Genomic DNA, 19,025 nt, shown 5'->3' on the forward strand with positions numbered 1-19,025 from the left:
GATGGTATTGAATGCTGAGCTGTAATCTACAAACAGCATTCTCACATACGTATCTCTCTTCTCCAGGTGTGACAGGGCAGTATGTAGTGTCAGGGCTATGGCATCATCAGTGGACCTGTTGTGGCGGTATGCGAACTGTAGAGGGTCCAGTGAGTCGGGTAGTGCAGAGCAGATGAAGTCCCTGACCAGCTTCTCGAAGCATTTGCTTACGATGGGGGTCAGGGCTACAGGTCGCCAGTCGTTCAATGAGGAGATGGTGGAGGATTTGGGTACAGGGACGATGGTGGCCATTTTGAACTGCCATGTTACAAATCATGTTGCTTGTCAATACTGCACTGCAACTTCCATAAGCGTACATATTTATTTACCAGCCCAGAGACATTATACACACCTCCTGCCGTCAAGCCATTTGTAATGAAATACAGGTTAGCCATTTAAAAAAATAAATAAATAAAAATGAAACAATACAGAAGAAAAACTGGAAAAAACCCTCAAAGAATCAAATCTTTACTATGAAAAACAAAACTAAACAAAAATGAACATTTGTTTAAGCTTTTTTTCTTTTTAAAACAACAAAGCTATTTAGTGAATCAACTTTAAGGACATAATTCTACAATTAATTTTTGTGTATTATCTCTACAGGCTAAAAATATCATTTCTAGATTTAAAAACAAACAAACAAAAGGCTTTCCCTACAATTCCTAAAAGAGTAAGCCAGTATTAGAATATATGAGATCATTTTTTCCTCACAGGTGTTGCACTGATTTGGCGTCTCACCGGTGCAGGCTGTGCTATGAACACAGTGCTAAAAATCTAAAGGATGACATTTTCAACCAGTATGATTTCTCATGTGTCTTTTTAACTGCGTTTTCTGCTTGAATGTTTTCCCACATGTGCTACAAAAATGTGACTTCTCGCCCGTGTGAATTCTCATCTGTGCTTTCAATCCAAATGAGTATCTATATCTTTTGCCACGGGGGCCAGACGATAATGGCTTCTCACCTGTGTGAATTTTCATGTGAGTTTTCAAGTTTATCATTTGACTGAAGCTTCTCTCACATATGGTGCAAACATATGGCTTCTCACCTGTGTGAATTCGTGTGTGTTTTCGGAATCCTGATAAGTCCCTGAATGTTTTTCCACAGATGCTACAAGAATATGGCTTTTCACCTGTGTGAATTCTAGTGTGAGTTTTGAATGATTTTAAATCTCTAAAACATTTCCCACAAGTACTGCAAGAATATGGTTTCTCACCAGTGTGAATTCTCATGTGAACTTTGAATGCAGATGAGAAACTAAATTTGTTTCCACAGACACTACAACAATAAGGCTTCTCACCTGTGTGGATCCTCATGTGAGTTTTCAGTTGGGGCATCTGAATGAAACTCTGTCCACAGGTTGTACAAGTATAAGGCTTCTCGCCTGTGTGAATTCTTTGGTGACGTTTCAAATGTGATTTGTAACCGAATCCTTTTCCACAGGTGCTACATAAATAAGGCTTCTCCTCTGTGTGCTGTGTAGTCAGTCTGGATTTAAACGGGAAGGTTTTTCCACAAGTTCCACATTTTACAGACTTTTTACTTGTGTTAGCTTTACAGTAACTATCTGACACTGAAGAGATGTCTACTATGGCACTGTGACTTCCATCACTGTGATGGTTCCTTTTCTTCAGCTCTGCATTTCTTGCCGATCCTGAGTCCACATCCTCGCCTTCTTCCTGATCTCGTCTCTGTGAATCAGGAGAGTTATGAGAAAGGAGTTGGTCACATTTGGTTCTGGTTCACTTTCCTCATAAGTAGCAGTCACTATAAAGGCATCAGCATCCTGCTTTTGTACAATCCGATCTACCTCCAGACTGCTGCTAAGATCCTCTGGTTCCTCTTTAATCTGTGGAAGCGCTGGGTCCTCCTGGGTCCTTTCTTGATCGTCCAGACCCTTCTCTTCCTTACAACCATGTTGTTGTGGGAGGTCTGAGGAAACAAAGGGACAAAAAAAAAAAAAAAAAAAAAACATTTGAGAAAATATAATCCAGTCTTAACCATTAGCAGTTCACTACATTATGAGCACGTTGCTCACATAGTCCAGTGAAACTTAAAGTGCACAAATGTGGCAAACAATTTGATGCAAATGACTGCTGATTAGCAAAGTTCAGCTCACTATGTGGACATTTGTGGTGTTATATATACATGCATATATAACACCACATAATGCATATATGCATTTTCTTTCAAATTAATTTAGTAGTGGACATCTGGTTTTGGTACAGTTATAAGGCATGTAAGGGCAGTGTTGTTTTGCTCTGGCTTGTGTTCTCTTGTGGTAAACTACAATGGGAAACGTTTTCCCATACCTCCAAGCACAATGAAAAACACTCTTCTGATATGATTAACTTAATTTAAATTTAGTAATTTTGTGTTTTAGTAAACAGAATGTAAATATTTAACCACACTTATCTTAACCAAGCAGTAGTTAATATGCAATTTTGTATATTTCCGTGCTGCTGAGGCATCGTTTAACTGGATGAGAGATGCATGCATCAATGATAAAAATGCAAAATGCATGTGAAGAAAATCACAAAAGTCAGGTATCAGGTGGCATCTTACTGTGCTTCTAATTTCTCAAGTTTTCTCATTCATCATCCCTGCCAAGTCAACACACCAGATATTATTCTGCTGTTACAACCAAATTTCCCCTTGAGGGATAATTAAAGGATTATTCTATTCTATTTCCTCTGTTGTCTCACTTTTTATGACGTCAGGTGACTGTTGACTCCTTTTTTTTTGAGGGGTGACCTGCGTAAATGTGTAAATGTGTACTCCCATCCTGATGAAGTGCTTCGAACGACTAGTCATGCAACACATCAAGACTGTCCTGCCCCCCTCCCTGGATCCCTTCCAGTTTGCGTATCGGCCCAACCGCTCAACCGATGATGCCATCTCCACTGCACTCCACTCAGCACTCACACACCTGGACAAAAAAGACTCATATGTTCGAATGCTGTTCATAGATTTCAGTTCAGCATTCAACACTATAATCCCCCAACAGCTCACTCAAAAACTGGTCCAGCTGGGGCTCAACACCTCACTGTGCAACTGGCTGTTGGATTTCCTCACCGGAAGACCTCAAACAGTACGGGTCGGCAGTAATACATCCAGCACCATCATTTTAAACACGGGGGCCCCGCAGGGATGTGTGCTGAGCCCCCTCCTCTTCACTCTGCTGACCCATGACTGCACTCCATCACACAGCTCCAACCTCTTCATCAAGTTTGCGGACGACACAACGGTGGTGGGTCTCATTAGCAACAGGGATGAGACCGACTACAGAAGTGAGGTGAGACGCCTGGCCACGTGGTGTGCTGACAACAATCTCTCTCTGAATGTGGAGAAGACGAAGGAGATTGTTGTGGACTTCAGGAGAATGCACACCCAACATGCTCCTCTGACCATTGACGGAGCGTCTGTGGAGAGAGTGAGCAGCACCAAGTTCTTGGGTGTGCACATCACAGAGGATCTCTCCTGGACGTACAACACCACAGCACTGGCCAAGAAATCACAGCAGCGTCTCTTCTTTCTCCGCAAACTAAGAAGAGCAGGAGCTCCAGCCCCCATCATGTACACTTTCTACAGAGGCACCATCGAGAGCATCCTGTCGAGCTGCATCACTGTGTGGTTTGGAGCCTGCAATGCGTCCTGCCATAGAACCCTCCAACGCATAGTGAGAGCTGCAGAGAGGATCATTGGTGTCTCTCTCCCCTCCCTCCAGGACATTTACAGCACCCGTCTCACTAAAAAAGCCCTTTGCATAGCGACTGATCCCACGCACCCAATGCAAAGCTTCTTCAAGCTGCTGCCGTCAGGGAGGAGACTGCGGAGTCTCCAGGCCAGGACCAGCAGACTGAAGGACAGCTCCATCCATCAGGCTGTCAGGAAGCTTAACTCCCTCCCGATTCTGCCCCCTCTCTCCTCCACGGTCTCACTGAACTCTGTCACACACACACAAACACACACACTCTCTGACTCACTCACTGGCCTGCACCAGTTACCAGTCACTTTGTGGAGCATTGGACTGCCATTACCTCATAAGACTTTGTGTTACACTTTCTCATACCGTACATTACCAAATCTCCATTTGCACTATTTGCCTATTTGCACTACTCTGCCTGGTTTGCACTCAATGTCATTTACCCTTATATTGTATATTGTATAGCTTTCTTGTTATATGTAAAATTGTATTATATTATTTAATTTTTTTTACTTTAAAATATTTTACTTGCATTTTTAATCACTCTTATATTTAAATGTTCATTTTCTATTTTATCTAGGGATTGAGAGTAACGAAGTTTCTATTCTCTGTATGTCCTGTACATGTGGCAGAATTGACAATAAAGTTGACTTTGACTTTGACTTGATGTGTTACCTGTTCCTCTCAGTGATAACTGAAGTGAGTTTATATGATATCAGACCTTCTCCTTTTTGTTTATCAGCCTGCCTGCATGTACAGCTGCAGACTCACAACACAACACGTTGAGTGAATCTGTTTGTGTGTGGCAAAGATAGTTATGTTTTCCACAAGCATTTCAGTCAATTACATTTTGGGCGTAAATAAAACCTTCTGCAGATGACAAAAAAGATCAGTACCCGATCATCTGTTTATGGATGGAGCATTTTTCACTAACGCGTTAGTATCTGTCACCAGGAAGAAGAAGAAGCATCACTAACACAGCTGTAAAAGCAGGAAGAACACAGTGTTTCTGTGGCTCCAACACAGTGAAGTGTCGTTCTCTAGTAAAACAATCACTTCAATTTCAGAAGTCAGAATGTAACAGGAGAATTTTAATTCCCACCAATCAATGATTAGCTGTTAACCAGGACCTTCAGGAATTTGAGAAAACACCTTTTTGGAAAATGGCAAAACTAGGCAGGTAACCTTAAAAGGTAAATACATATTCATTATAATCTGATATCTTCTGCTGCCGTGAATATGTGTACATGGTTTTCACTGTTTACTTTTGACACAATCTACAATTAACTTCTTTCTAAGCTCATTTTCAGGTTGTAACATTAATTAGACTCTCAAAACATTGTCTGTCTTCTCAAGCAACACACTCTTTAGTTTTAATCATTTAAATGTTGTGGCATGCAGTATAGGTCTAATGTTAAACAGTTAAAAAAGAAGTTGCATGCTACATATTGCAGCTGGCCCTGTGTATTTTAAAATAAAAGCAACTTTCATCTCTGATTAGAATACATAAGTCAAACTTTATTAAGATCATTACAGCTTTACATACCTATTCTGTGTAACTTCATTTCAGGTTTCCAGATGGTATCCAGTAGTTTGCGTCGCTCTTCCCCGGTCCAGACAATAATGCCCTCAGCGTCTTGCTTCAGTACAAGATGCTCTTCCTCCTGATTGATGCAGGGTTCCTCCTCTTCCTCTTTAATCTTCGGGTCCTCCTGGTCCACGCTGGAGTTCCTCTCTTGCTTATAGGCCTGCTGGTCATCCAAACCCTCCTCGTCTTTACATTTCATGTTGTTGTTGGAAATCTTGACTAAACAAAGGAACAAAGTTCAGAATATAAAACGTTCAGGTAGCCGCTGCCAGCTTTGCCCTTTGAGTTTTGCTGGAGGCTCTACTTTAAAAGCTGTTTCACTTTATCCCATTTATATCTCTTTTATTTTATTTTTTAAAATTTATTTAACCAGGAAGATCCCATTGAGATTAAAAACCTCTTTTTCAAGGGAGACGTGGCCAAGATAGTCAGAGGCAGCTCTTTGTCATGATTTCTACATAAATACTCTCAGATTTGAAAACAGAAGCAGAGCAAACCAATGTGGACTCTGGTGCTGCCATGTGAAAGAAATCCAGCGGGTATACATATATATTAAAGCTTCAGTTATTTTAGACAATTATTTAAAAACAACAATGAACCTTAATATATTTCAAAGACATGAATTATACTCCCTACCAGAGTGGTCTAGTAGGGAGTTTAGTATTACTCAGGAATATTAGAGCAACTCCAGGTGAAACTTTGTGTACTCTAGTGGACCCAGAAGAGGAATCTTTTGAGAATTTCATGTCAGCATTTAAGGACTTTTTAAAACGTTGTAATGATACGACTGACTTTGCTCACTTTCATCAAAATTGTCTTTCATTCTCACAAAAATATTACTTATGCTTGATTTTCCCTCTCGATAAGACTCTCAGTAATGTAGTAATGTAAAGTGAAAATGAGCATGAAAGCAGTTTGGATTACCTTTAAAATGAAATAACTGAAACCTTAAAACTGAAACCAGTCTCTCTCACACACTTCTCCCGCTTTCTCTTTTTCACTCACTCCATTTTGAGATGCACAATATCATAAAACAACCTGATAGCCAAACAGGAAAAAAAAAAAAACTGTAAATTGGTCCTTTCACGGGCCGCAACCACCGAAATCAGCAAGAAAGAAAAAAAAGACGCACTACCATAAAACCCTGGGTAGAAGCGCAAGAAAGAATTGTCGGCTGAATGCTCACTTAACCGCAGTCCTAAATCAGACCTCTGATTTCGGTGCTACTTCCCTGAGAGCACCACAGCCTTACACACCTGTCGTGTGTAATTTTATTTCAGCTTTCCAGCTGATATCCACCAGTCTGCGCTGACAGGTTTCGTGTCGTATCTCTGAGCAGATTTCTTCTATACCAACAGTTCGGCTCTCCAGGAAACTGTCGTTCTTGCTTCAAAACGTAAATATTTCGCTAGTAAACTAGCGAACAAAAGTTTGCAGTTAAACGAACATGTGAAGGTAACTTCCGCCTTGAGTAAGCGTAACCGTTACGTCACTTCCTTCTTCTTTTGAAGGGTCCGATGTTGTGCCAAAAATGTTTCCCTGTGTGTTTTTTATGTGTATCTTTGTGTATGTTGTTAAATAGACTTGGGTGAACAGGGTTTACAAAGGAAATATATATAAAATTTAAAAATTACCCATTTAGTATCTCTATAACTCTGATTTATTGTACTTACATTATAACCAATCCGGTTCTTTTTGTCCACTTAAAAAATGCTTACAGAACTATTGTTACATTTGTTGCAATTTCTCCTGTCCTCTTGGCCTGATTACTCTTTAAAAAGACATTTTAATGTCAACATTTTTTAACTGCATAAATAAAGGATATATAAAAGTCACTGCCAAAAACTGATTGCAGCTTCTACCTTGTTACAGGAATGTTGTTTGTGGCTCAAGCTGGCTTGATATCATTAATGAGGGATATATTTGACATATGTTTCACACATTATAGACCAACAAGTTATTCATAGCAGTTTAAATATGAGCAATCAGGTTTTGGCAAAAATCAGTTTTTGGCAGACAATCACTTTTTTATTGTAACACCGCCACGCTTGGCGTAAGGTACCTCATAAAGTCTGGTATTTTGCAGAAAACTGACTGTAGAATTTATTATATTTATTATTTAATGCCCACCAGTGGCAATTCCTCAAGCTTCAGGTTTCTTTCTGTAGAATAGTTGGAGCAGACCATAAAAGCATGCTTAACAGTTTCTGCTGTTCCACATGTGCATTTTTATTCAGCATGTGTGTGCTCATTTTTCTGTATCTTAACATTGTTTTGCAGTGAAAAGTAACTGCCCCCTTCATTTCATTCTCCCACATATTCTGCCACATATGAGTTGTGCTTTCTTTGATGATGCATCTGAATTCAGAAGTTCTGATGTTTATTCTTAATAAGCTTTTGGATTTAATATGCCAAATACATCTCATTAATACCATTTTGACTGCTAACACACAACACTCATTCTCCCCGATTCAAACAGAAACCCCCCTGATTCTGCTTTTTCTTGTTCAGCAGAATGAATAGCTTCACCCTTAAGTCTCACCCTAAGTTTGGTTATTTGATCCATCATCAGTTTTTCCAAATTTGCTGTTTTCAGAATTTTTCTACGAGTAAAGCTGGGCTTGTAGTTGTCAGTGATTTAGTTTGAATTACCTAATAATTGTGAAAGTAATGATTTATTGATCCAGTTTACCATGATCTATGACACAATATTATAAAGGGTTTAATTAGCCTAATAATATGTAATATGATGTAAAACAGTGCACAACCTGAGCTGAGGTGCTTTAACCTCCTCTACATCCCTGTTAGCAGGATGAAGGCGCCCTCTTGTGTTGTGCATCAGTTACAGAGTTCACTTGTTAACCTGCAGGAAGACAAAACTTCACTGAGCCTTCAGCAGCTTCAACATCATCAGTAAAGACAGATTTAAATATGTGTAATATCACACTGTGTCAGTTTGTTCACAGGAGTCACAACCTGTAACACTGATGCTGCATTCAAGCATCCGCCCCCCCCAAAAGAAAAACAAACAAAAAAAACCCCAACAGTTATCCAATTTTACAAGTAATGTAGTGATCAACAACTAAAATAAATGTCTCATTTCTCGGTAATGAAGCTCTTTTAGTGATGAAAGCTGAAATTTCACAGAAAAAGCTTAAATCTGAATTTTGTTTCAGAAGGAAAACTGCTTCAGCAGTTTCTCGCAGATTAGTTTCAAATTTTCTCGATCAGAGGGAGATCCTGAAATAATGAGTAAAAGACCTTGTTCAGGGTTCAGGGTTTTATTTTTTCTTTAGTTTTTTAAAGTAAATATCTCTTCATTGATTATAATCATAAATATTATAGTTTTATATCATTAATTTGTCATTTTAATGCAAATATTTGGTCTACCAAACAGATAAAAGTAACTGTACTTTTAGGTTAACATTTTTCGCCTTGGTCAGCAATGACTCTTGGGATAGTGGGCCACAAAGGATACACTTGGTGTTTCGTTCAAATCTCAGGAAATGGAGGACACATTTGCCATAAAACAACTTTTAAATAAGTTTTTCAATCTGCCAATGCCAAAAAGCTTTTTCTGCTACTGACTCTTGATTGGTCTTGTTCATTAGATTTGACTGGATGGTTGTCTGGCAATTTAACAGTTCATTGATTTAACAAACAGAGGCCTCAGTAGCATGTGGAAGAACCATATAGAGCATGGCATCTCCTCCTCATGCTGGTCACACAGTGCTGTGGGATGGCATCCCATTCATCACCCAGCATGTGTTGCTGGTCAGCCACTGTGGCCATGCTACTCATTCTGGCACGAACTACACATCAAGTCAATCCCATGAGTGTTCGGTGGGATTGAGGTCTGGACTACAGGCAGGCCACTTCATCCTCCCTTCTCTCAGATTCTGGGGGTAGTCTCTGATAAACCCCGGACTGTGGGGGTGAGTGTTGTCATATTGGAGCAGAGTTTGGTCTCAGCCTGTGGAGATATGGGACTGCCACTGATGCAGAATCTCATCTCAGTGTAACTGAGCATTAAGGTCCAATGATGACAACCCTTGTTTTTCCAGTGAGGGGGATGTAGTCCCAGTCTTCCATATCCTCTTGCATACCTTTATTTCAAATCTACTGGAGCCAGCCCACAAAATGATGAATTTTAGATATGGTGCGGTTGTGTATGTGTTGTGTGCCAGGTATAATGTCAATGAGAGGACTTGAAACGGCTCGCATTTGATTATTAATGCAGGCGTTGCATTAAGGCCTAGTGTAAAATAGCAGAGAATCATGGCCTCTAGTAAACATCAAGAATATAAATACAGAGCTGAGAATGAGCCTGTTTCTCCTTCAAAGTACCATTGATAAAATATAATATCCAACCTTAAAACATTAAAAATGTTTTGTAGGAAAACCAACCCAAATGCAGGACTCAAAAAACAGGCAGGAGTAACAAAAACCTAACATTTAATTAGGTCAGCAACCAGCTTTCAAAATGAAACACACTGAAACGTGATAGAAACCCATAGCGGAAGGCTAGGGGGGGGGGGGGGGGGAAACAAAAACAAAAAAAGAACTATATTTTTAAAAAAATTAGCTGGAACACAAAGGAGAAAAAGAAACTCAAGTAATGATTGCAATAAAACAAAAGCATAAAAATAACAAAAATGTTTTAAACAATAACAAAACTCCAAGACTAAAGCACAACCCCCCCCCCCCAAATTAACAAAATATTAAAGACAATTTGCATACAAACGAAAATCCTTTACAAACAGTTAATCTCAGTGAAAGAAACATTTAAGTCCTCGTTGTCGTAAAAAGTTAATTTTATCACCACTTGATTATTTCAGTGGATGAAACTTTAAAGCACTGCAGAGGAAAGTTATTTAATATAAGACAACTGGTCATATCATATGCTAATCATCAGGCTAAATATGACAAAAGTGCTTATTTGAAGACCAAAAGCAATGACAAACCATATAAACATATTAAACATCTTTTACCATTACACTTTCATGCAGTTTAACTGTAAACCTGCAGCTACACTACGCAAATGTCTCGTCACCAGAAGTGTTTCATGAAATCTTTAAACTTTAAAGATAAATAACATACTAAGCACATCGCTAAGAACACAATAAACACCACAACACATTCAGTGACCTGAAAGTCTCGTCTGTCTCTTGCTAGTGGAGCTTTTCCTTGATCTGTTGCTTAGCCGGGCAGCTTTTTAGTTTACAGCATCAATAAGTACGCATAATTTACTTACTGCGCATAAGCGTAGATATACACATTATAACAGATGGACTCCTATGTTGTTGTAAGCCGTTTGACGTTTCTTAGTTGCCCTCCATCCTCAGCTGGAGTAAATGATCGAGTCCATTCACCAACCGCACCATGCTTTGCTTAGAATGTCTGGATTTTTAATAAACTCATATTAACTTTAAGAGTCATGTTTTTGTCAAACCATGTGAAGGACCGAAATTTCATTTGACAATCAGGTGCCATGTTACAAATCATGTTGCTTGTCAATACTGCACTACAACTTCCATAAGCGTACATATTTATTTACCAGCCCAGAGACATTATACACACCTCCTGCCGTCAAGCCATTTGTAATGAAATACAGGTTAGCCATTTAAAAAAATAAATAAATAAAAATGATACAATACAGAAGAAAAACTGGAAAAAACCTTCAAAGAATCAAATCTTTACTATGAAAAACAAAACTAAACAAAAATGAACATTTGTTTAAGCTTTTTTTCTTTTTAAAACAACAAAGCTATTTAGTGAATCAACTTTAAGGACATAATTCTACAATTAATTTTTGTGTATTATCTCTACAGGCTAAAAATATCATTTCTAGATTTAAAAACAAACAAACAAAAGGCTTTCCCTACAATTCCTAAAAGAGTAAGCCAGTATTAGAATATATGAGATCATTTTTTCCTCACAGGTGTTGCACTGATTTGGCGTCTCACCGGTGCAGGCTGTGCTATGAACACAGTGCTAAAAATCTAAAGGATGACATTTTCAACCAGTATGATTTCTCATGTGTCTTTTTAACTGCGTTTTCTGCTTGAATGTTTTCCCACATGTGCTACAAAAATGTGACTTCTCGCCCGTGTGAATTCTCATCTGTGCTTTCAATCCAAATGAGTATCTATATCTTTTGCCACGGGGGCCAGACGATAATGGCTTCTCACCTGTGTGAATTTTCATGTGAGTTTTCAAGTGTATCATTTGACTGAAGCTTCTCTCACATATGGTGCAAACATATGGCTTCTCACCTGTGTGAATTCGTGTGTGTTTTCGGAATCCTGATAAGTCCCTGAATGTTTTTCCACAGATGCTACAAGAATATGGCTTTTCACCTGTGTGAATTCTAGTGTGAGTTTTGAACGATTTTAAATCTCTAAAACGTTTCCCACAAGTACTGCAAGAATACGGTTTCTCACCAGTGTGAATTCTCATGTGAACTTTGAATGCAGATGAGAAACTAAATTTGTTTCCACAGACACTACAACAATAAGGCTTCTCACCTGTGTGAACTCTCTGGTGTTCATTTAGTCCAGATTTAAAATGAAAGACTTTTCCACAAGTTTCACATTTTAAACACTTTTTGAATGTGTTTGTTGTATACTGGCCCTCTGAGCCGGGAGACTCATCTGCTCCCTCACCGCGAGGTTTCCTCTTTATCGGCTCTGCTCTTCTAGTTGATCCCAAATCCACATGCCTGCCTTCTTCCACATCTCGCCTCTGTGGTTCAGGTAAGTTATGAGAGAGAAACTGCTCACGCTTTGGTTCTGGCCTACACTGCTCATAAGTCTGAGTCACCATAAAGGTATCACTCTCCTGCTTCAGTGCAAACTGCTCTCCCTCCTGACTGATGCACAATTCCTCCGGTTCCTCTTTAATGTGTTGCGGCTCTGGGTGCTCCTGGCCCAGGCTGGAATACCTCTCCTGGTTACACACCTGATGGTCATGCAGACCCTCTTCTTCCTTACAGTCGTGTTGTTGTGGGAGGTCTGAAGGGACAAATATGAAAACACATCTTTGGTTCTGGATGTCTGGATTCGGAGCAGTTGCAGTCATGGTACAAAAAACCCAGAATTACATATTAAATTAAAATAAAATGTTGTTAGCAGGTCTTAAATTAAGCAGATACAGTCTCAGATAATAAAAAGTAAACTTTATTAACTGATCATCTTTACGTGTGACCACCTCTATAGCTTCTTTGGCATTTTCTGGACTGGAGGTTAAAGATGTGTGTTTTTGCAGATTGCAGAACATTCAAAATTTTACAATTATTCCAAAACAGAAGCTTTACAAAATATTTGTTTCATAAAGTTTTCTACAACAGGATAAAATGCAGAATTAATTAAATGTTCATTAAAAATTACTCAGCAGCCTTTCATTGCCCCCTTTTCACAAGGAAAACTAGTTGATCTTTGCTGGTTTCAGACACTAAACACTTTGTCCGCTGACAATTTTAGACTCACATCTCAAATTTGATAAGCATGTAAAGAAAATGTCATAGTAGTTATGGCTAATCTGAATGTTTTAACTTAGTTTGACACTGTATAGCGACATTAGCATACCTACATTATCTAGTCTAGTTTTCAAGTGTATAAATACTCTGGGGCCAGAGTGTCTTGGCTAGATAAATTCAAAGACGAAACAGTAATCGCAGTACTAGGAGCACAGTTAATGGGAAAAGTAAAATGCCATATTAAAGATCTAAATCAGGATTCTCTATAAAGGCCTCAGTCTTTCATATCATTGGCCCACTCGTCTTTACAGCAGTACTTCAGTTCACTGAGACTTACAGGCTTTGCTTGTATGCGCTCCCTCAAGGTCCTACCACAACATTTTAATAACATTGGGTCTGGGCCATTGCAACACTGTGACCGTTTTCTTTTCAGCCATTCTGTTGTAGATTTGGTGGTGTGATTGGGATCATTGTCCTGTTATATGATTCATTCTCCTCCAAATTTTATTAATTAGAAAGACCGTTTCAAATTTGACTCTACAGGGTGGGCCATTGTTTTTCTTGTGACATTACCAATAAGTTTGATGTGTCACATGGCCCTCTTCCTATTGAAAAAACAAAAGTTGTATCCAAGATGGCCGACTTCTAAATGGCCACCACCCATCGTGAGGAGTTTGCCCCCTCACATATACTAATGTGCCACAAACAGGACTTTAATATCACCAACCATTCCCATGTTATTACAGTGTATCCACATAAATGGCCCGCCCTGTACAATACTTTGTTATGGTCCTGTAGCTGGAAAACAAGCCCAAATCATCACCCATCCACTACTGTGCAAAAGAAGTGGTATGAGGGCTTTTGTAAAATATGGTGCTGTGTATTATAGCAAACCCCTCCACTTCTTTCCCCTATTCTGTCCAAAGGACATTGCTCTAGACATCTTGTGGTTTATTCAGATTGAACACTGCAAACCTAAGCCATGCTGCCATGTTCTTTTTGGGGGCGAGATTAGCTTTTCTCCTGGCAACTCTTCCAAACAACCCCAATTTTTTTTAGTCTTTTACTAATTGTACTGTCATGAACTTTAACATGCCAACTAAGGCCTTTACAGTCTGGGATGCATCTCTTGAATTTCTTGCAATTTCATTGACCATTGAGATGTATTTGCTAGGCTATCAATAACTGGAAAGAATGGCAGCTACCTTGAATGTTTTCCACTTGTGACTAATCTTTCTCATTGTAGAATGATGGACTCCAAATTGTTTAATGACCTTTTCCATATGAGTAGACAACAGCTGCTTGCGTAGGATCATTGCCAATGTCTTTTCTAATACTACAGCTGCCACTTTAACTGATTTTTTTTGTACCACCTCAGCTGGATCCTTTGAAGAAAATTAAGTTCACTCAGAGTCCGTCTCAAATTACAGAGGTCCTTCTGGGCTGAGCCTAGAAACCCACTGGAACAAGCTCATTTCCACAAATATGCCGACATTTAGAGGAGATGTTGAAAATTTATGTTTTTACTGAGGTAGTATTCTGTAGCATTTTATTTTTGTCTCCTGGTGCCTTTGTGAGCTCTTTTCGCAAGCAGTCATACTTGCAAATGACTGACATCCCAGTTTGTTTACTTGGATTTGTTGAAGCATCACTTTCACTTGTTTTGGTCATATACTTATCATGTTTATATTCATTTTATTTAAAAGAGAGTGCATATTAATGAATATGCCAAATTTAGCTATACAGGCTAATTTTCATCTGCACTCTTTACAGTTTGTTGGTGCTTCCTTCAGGTTTGTGGTGTTTCACCATGACAGTTCCTGTGTGTGTGTGTGTGTGTGTGTGTGTGTGTGTGTGTGTGTGTGTGTGTGTGTGTGTGTGTGTGTGTGTGTGTGTGTGTGTGTGAGAGAGAGAGAGAGAGAGAGAGAGAGATCTCTACAGCACAGCTGCACACCTGATCTGTGTAATAAATTTCTTTCAGGACTCCAGATGACATCCAGCAGCCTGAGGCGCTCTTCCCCGGTCCAGAAAATGATGCCATCGGCCTCCTGTTTCACTACAAGCTGCTCTCCTGCCTGAGCGATGCAGAGTTCCTCCTGTTCCTCTTTAATCGGTGGAAGATCAGGATTCTCCTGGTCCACACTGGAGCTCCTCTCCTGGTTACAGACCTGCTGATCATCACAAACTTCTTTGTCCTTAGACTTCATGTTGCTGTGGGATGTCTTGATGAACAAAGTGACACAAGAAAAAGTTACTAATGTGATGACAGGAAAACAGATCTGAGCAAATACATTCCAGCAAATTTAATAATAATAATAATAATAATAATAATGGATTGCATTTATATAGCGCTTTACAATTCCACTATTCAGTCACTCTCACATTCACACACTGGTGGAGGCAGCTACAGTTGTAGCCACAGCTGCCCTGGGGCAGACTGACTGTTTCTATTAAGGAACAACTTCAGAATATCAAAAATTCCCCAGAAGCTTTTGCTTTTTCACAAACAGATACTATTACACTGGTTACTTACATCCAAACAAACTTTCAACCATAAAAATTACATTTAAATCAACAATGACACTTTTTTTTTTTTTAAATCAAAAGCTTGTTCGATAAAGGACTAGGCCTAATTAGCCAACTCTTTAATTCAGATGGTTGCCTGCTTTCATATTCAGAATTTGTCCTTTTACCAAACATGTGATACCAAAATAATATGCAAATGTTTGCGATGCAAGTCCAGATTGTGCAGTGAGACATTTAGTATTTGCAGCACAGATGGAAACTACATCACACCACCCTTTGATCCCGGCTCTCCCACGACTGTGTCTTTAATCAGCAACAAAGCATCAACAGAATAATCAGAAACAAAAAAAAAAAAAAAATTATTTTACCCAGAAAGTTCTTACTGACCAACAAATTAAAAGAGGTGACATTTAACACCATTAAACGTTACCTCACAGTGACCAGACTTGTTTACATTTCTTTTATCCGACAAGCTTCTCTAGTTCTAAAACCTAATGGTGAAGAAACCCGGGTATTTCAACTCTAGTGGGAGGTGTCCCTTAGGAACTTGACCCACTATTGATTATGTGAAAAAGGGCGTAGGTCATTATCAGCAGAATTTTCATTTAAAACCATTGTAAGATCTGCCCTCACCCCATTATGGCCTTTTGAGATCAACTGATGCAAGATGTGAGTGGGCCCTGAGGTGCCTGAAGTGATCTTAAAACTGTATTGTAGGTGCAGACGGTTGATGTCGTAAGCCACCCCCTCTGTTCAAGGATGGCAACAATGGAATCCTCGAAAGAGCGACCTTTGACCTTTAGATGCTGATGTACACCCAAGTCTTGTCAATGTGGCTCTTCTATGCTGTGCCATGCATTTGGCTGCTGCACTGCACCGCATGCACCATGTTGTTTTGTAAAGGAGCGTATGCGGTGCAGTGCAGTGAAGAGTGCTCAGACTTCTACATTGAAGAAACCAACTTTAAAATAAAATATTTGTAAGTTAAAATAAAAAGATCAAATAATGAAAACTCTGACAAGACTCAAACCTGTTTCTGTGACCACAAGCTAACATTCTCTTTCTGATACCACTAAGCAGCCCAACGGAGTCTCGAGTTTACTTAATACATCCTGTTCAAAAGCTTGGTTGATAAAAGACTGGGCCTAATTAGCCAACTCCTTAATTCAGATGGTCTCCTGCTCAGTTTAACACAGGCGGCTTCCTGCTCAATAAAACAAAACATCACTTTATTTTGTATATAATTAGCAACTGTGTTTTTCACTAGCTTAGACTGCTGGACGCTTGTGTTTACACAGCGTCCAGCAGTCACAGAAGGTCTCATGATAGAAACAGACCAAAAATCATGTTAATTAATGAACCACATTGGAATAATCTGTTTCCAGCAAGCTGTTCAGTGTGAAACGTGTGCTGCAGTCAGTTTACAGCTCTGAGCGGATCAGTGTTTCTTTAAATGTAACTGTACCCTTTAAAGAGAGAATTACAAAAAAATTACTGAATGTCAGCCACTTAAGATGCCATCATGGAGATGTTTTAGTGGTGATTGTCTTAAAATAATCGATGATTACTGCGAAAAACAAATGATCATCTTAAATAATCAAACATCAATATATAAACACGGACACTGCTGTTCTAATTTATTGTAAAAAGTATAAACGAGCTCAAGGTATTGAGAACTTCATTCAGAAAACTAGTGATTTTAGTCATCAAGAAATAAACTGGTGATCCCTCTGCAGCCATACTGCCAACTACCATAAGAGCCCCCCTCTCCTCGCGGGGTCTTTAATCTAGTTAAATCACGTGATATACTCGCAGAAATTGATGAATCCACGGATGTAATCCGAAACACGGACTGGAATAACTAAACCAATCTAGTTCAGGTAAAAACCAGCTAACCCGGAACACCTGCGTTTACATTCTGGTTTTCTGTTAACGGGTCCTGAATGCTGCTTCTGTTTCACTGTTTGGCCGTGAATGCGGTACACCGGCCTGCACACACACCGCATGGAGTCCGCAAGCACGAAGGTTTTCACTGCGATGTTTTAGTAAAGTCACTTTCTGCTGTGTCTCTCTGGATGTTTAGTGTTAAACGTTTACCTTTTAAAAAGACAGAAGCACTTGTGTGATTAGCTGCTCCCTGATTTTAGTCTGTTAGCATACAAGCTGCGCTCAGATCAGTGTCAGTTCAATGAGACCGTCACAGTTTCACAAACCTGCTTTGTGTGACTTTATCTCGGGTTTCCGGTTGTTCTGCAGCAGTCTGAGCTCACGGCTGACCTCCTCCTCATATTTCGTTTGTTAAGCTGGCAGGATTTCCTCAGCAGCAGCAGATAAACTCTCACACAGCGAACTAAATATATTGTTGAGTAATAAAAGTCACGTCATTTCCGTTCTGTTTCGTCTTCCGGTAAATCACGCGCATCGAAGTCGCACTGCTGCCCTCCTCTGGTCATTCTTACAATTTCAACCAGAACGAAGTCATTACATAGTCTTTTGCAGAAACCTGGATACAGAATTTACACTTCTCCAGTGATCCCAGTTCAGTGTTGATTAAAGAATAGACTGTGATGTCATCCCTGACAGTTCCGCATGCATGAGGTTTCTTTCTGAAACCTGTAATGCCAGCGAGAACCTGGTCAAATTCACCTCATCCCTCCTCCTGCTTGTTTTTACACATAACAGATTTTCTGTATCTTAACGGTCATTTATAATGAGAAGTAATGGCACTCCTTCATTCTCCCACTGCTTCTGGCACAACACTGTTATGTTTTCTTTGATGATTCAGTACAGTCCATCCTTAGCTCTTTTAATTGCCCCTCAGGGTGTGGTGACTCAGGCCCTTCTGTGTGTTGGTATCTACAGAAACCCTACTGATGCTCCTGTGTTTTCAGTACTATATAAGTAAATCTGATTGGACTCTAGCCTGAATTTCTTTCTTTCTGTAGTATAAACAGACAACCGCCTTCAGTCACCTAAGCTTTACATTGCCTGTAGGTCTGTTATGTCAAAATCAAAGTCTCATTTACTATTTTGTGGACCTTCTGGCCATCTGCATAACTCTGGGGTGTAGCTGAATAGTCACTTTCATTTAGGAAGGTTCCTAACTGAGTGACATGACAAGTATCTGTGTGGGAGCTGTAATAAGAGCTCATCTCTAGGTATTAAGAAAGCTGCTTCACTGATTGCTTTATAACGTCATTTAGCAGAGGATACAGTGAATCCACCTTTATGAAAGGAAAACAGATAATATCATCTCATAGTTCACAGCAACACAGTGTCTGACCACTCATGAAAAGAATCAACTGTCAAAGTGGCATGCACATGTAAATGCTAGTTGTATTTTTCAGTTTTCAACAGCAGACCTTAAAGCCACAGCTGAACTATGGCCACAATAATAATAATAACATCTGCTTCTTGTTGCATGAGGGCCCTGCATGTATATAGGCTCTCTAAATCCAGATGAAGAGCATTAAAATGATCAAAATGCTTTTACTGTCACGGTTTACAGTGGCAGACCATGTGTTGGTGAGTGGGGACCCAGGTGCAGACACAGGCGAGGAAACCAAACTAACTTGAACAATAGGCGAGCCTTTTATTACAGCTTATAATCAGGTCAACAAAACAAGGGCAAAGCACAGAGGCAAAGCTAAACTGGGCAAGCTGAATACTGAGACTATGAAAGCTAGGAAG

The 19,025-nt window shown here is 39.5% G+C and overlaps 2 protein-coding genes across 2 annotated transcripts; both read right to left on the reverse strand.

The window, feature by feature from the left end:
* Positions 1-336: 336 nt before the first annotated feature.
* LOC147307699 (uncharacterized) lies at positions 337-6,808 on the reverse strand. Its single transcript, XM_086273096.1, has 4 exons — positions 6,589-6,808; positions 5,291-5,551; positions 1,849-1,970; positions 337-1,729 (listed from the first exon to the last, which is right to left on the reverse strand). The coding sequence occupies exons 2-4, from the start codon at positions 5,529-5,531 to the stop codon at positions 830-832; spliced, it is 1,263 nt and encodes a 420-aa protein (XP_086129222.1). The 5' UTR covers positions 5,532-5,551; positions 6,589-6,808; the 3' UTR covers positions 337-829.
* Positions 6,809-9,770: 2,962 nt separating this feature from the next.
* LOC147307700 (uncharacterized) lies at positions 9,771-17,705 on the reverse strand. The gene is made up of 3 exons (XM_086273097.1): positions 17,549-17,705; positions 14,764-15,031; positions 9,771-12,345 (listed from the first exon to the last, which is right to left on the reverse strand). Exons 2-3 carry the CDS (start codon positions 15,014-15,016, stop codon positions 11,351-11,353), a joined length of 1,248 nt encoding a protein of 415 aa, XP_086129223.1. The 5' UTR covers positions 15,017-15,031; positions 17,549-17,705; the 3' UTR covers positions 9,771-11,350.
* Positions 17,706-19,025: the final 1,320 nt, after the last annotated feature.

This window comes from Aulonocara sp. 'chitande type north' Nkhata Bay, linkage group LG18, assembly GCF_057382095.1.
Source record: "Aulonocara sp. 'chitande type north' Nkhata Bay isolate Kocher_YH1m ecotype deep benthic linkage group LG18, A_spYH_male_GT1.1, whole genome shotgun sequence".
Taxonomy (NCBI): Eukaryota; Metazoa; Chordata; class Actinopteri; order Cichliformes; family Cichlidae; genus Aulonocara; species Aulonocara sp. 'chitande type north' Nkhata Bay.

Bases quoted from the DNA above. Each gene is read 5' to 3' on its own strand.
- LOC147307699 (XM_086273096.1), bottom strand. From the start codon at position 5,531: ATGAAATGTAAAGACGAGGAGGGTTTGGATGACCAGCAGGCCTATAAG. The intron at 1,971-5,290 runs GTATGTAAAGCT...TTGTTTCCTCAG, and splicing joins AATGAAGTTACACAGAATAG to ACCTCCCACAACAACATGGT. The intron at 1,730-1,848 runs GTAGATCGGATT...CCTGATTCACAG, and splicing joins ATCTTAGCAGCAGTCTGGAG to AGACGAGATCAGGAAGAAGG.
- LOC147307700 (XM_086273097.1), bottom strand. From the start codon at position 15,016: ATGAAGTCTAAGGACAAAGAAGTTTGTGATGATCAGCAGGTCTGTAAC. The intron at 12,346-14,763 runs GTGTGCAGCTGT...TTGTCCCTTCAG, and splicing joins AAATTTATTACACAGATCAG to ACCTCCCACAACAACACGAC.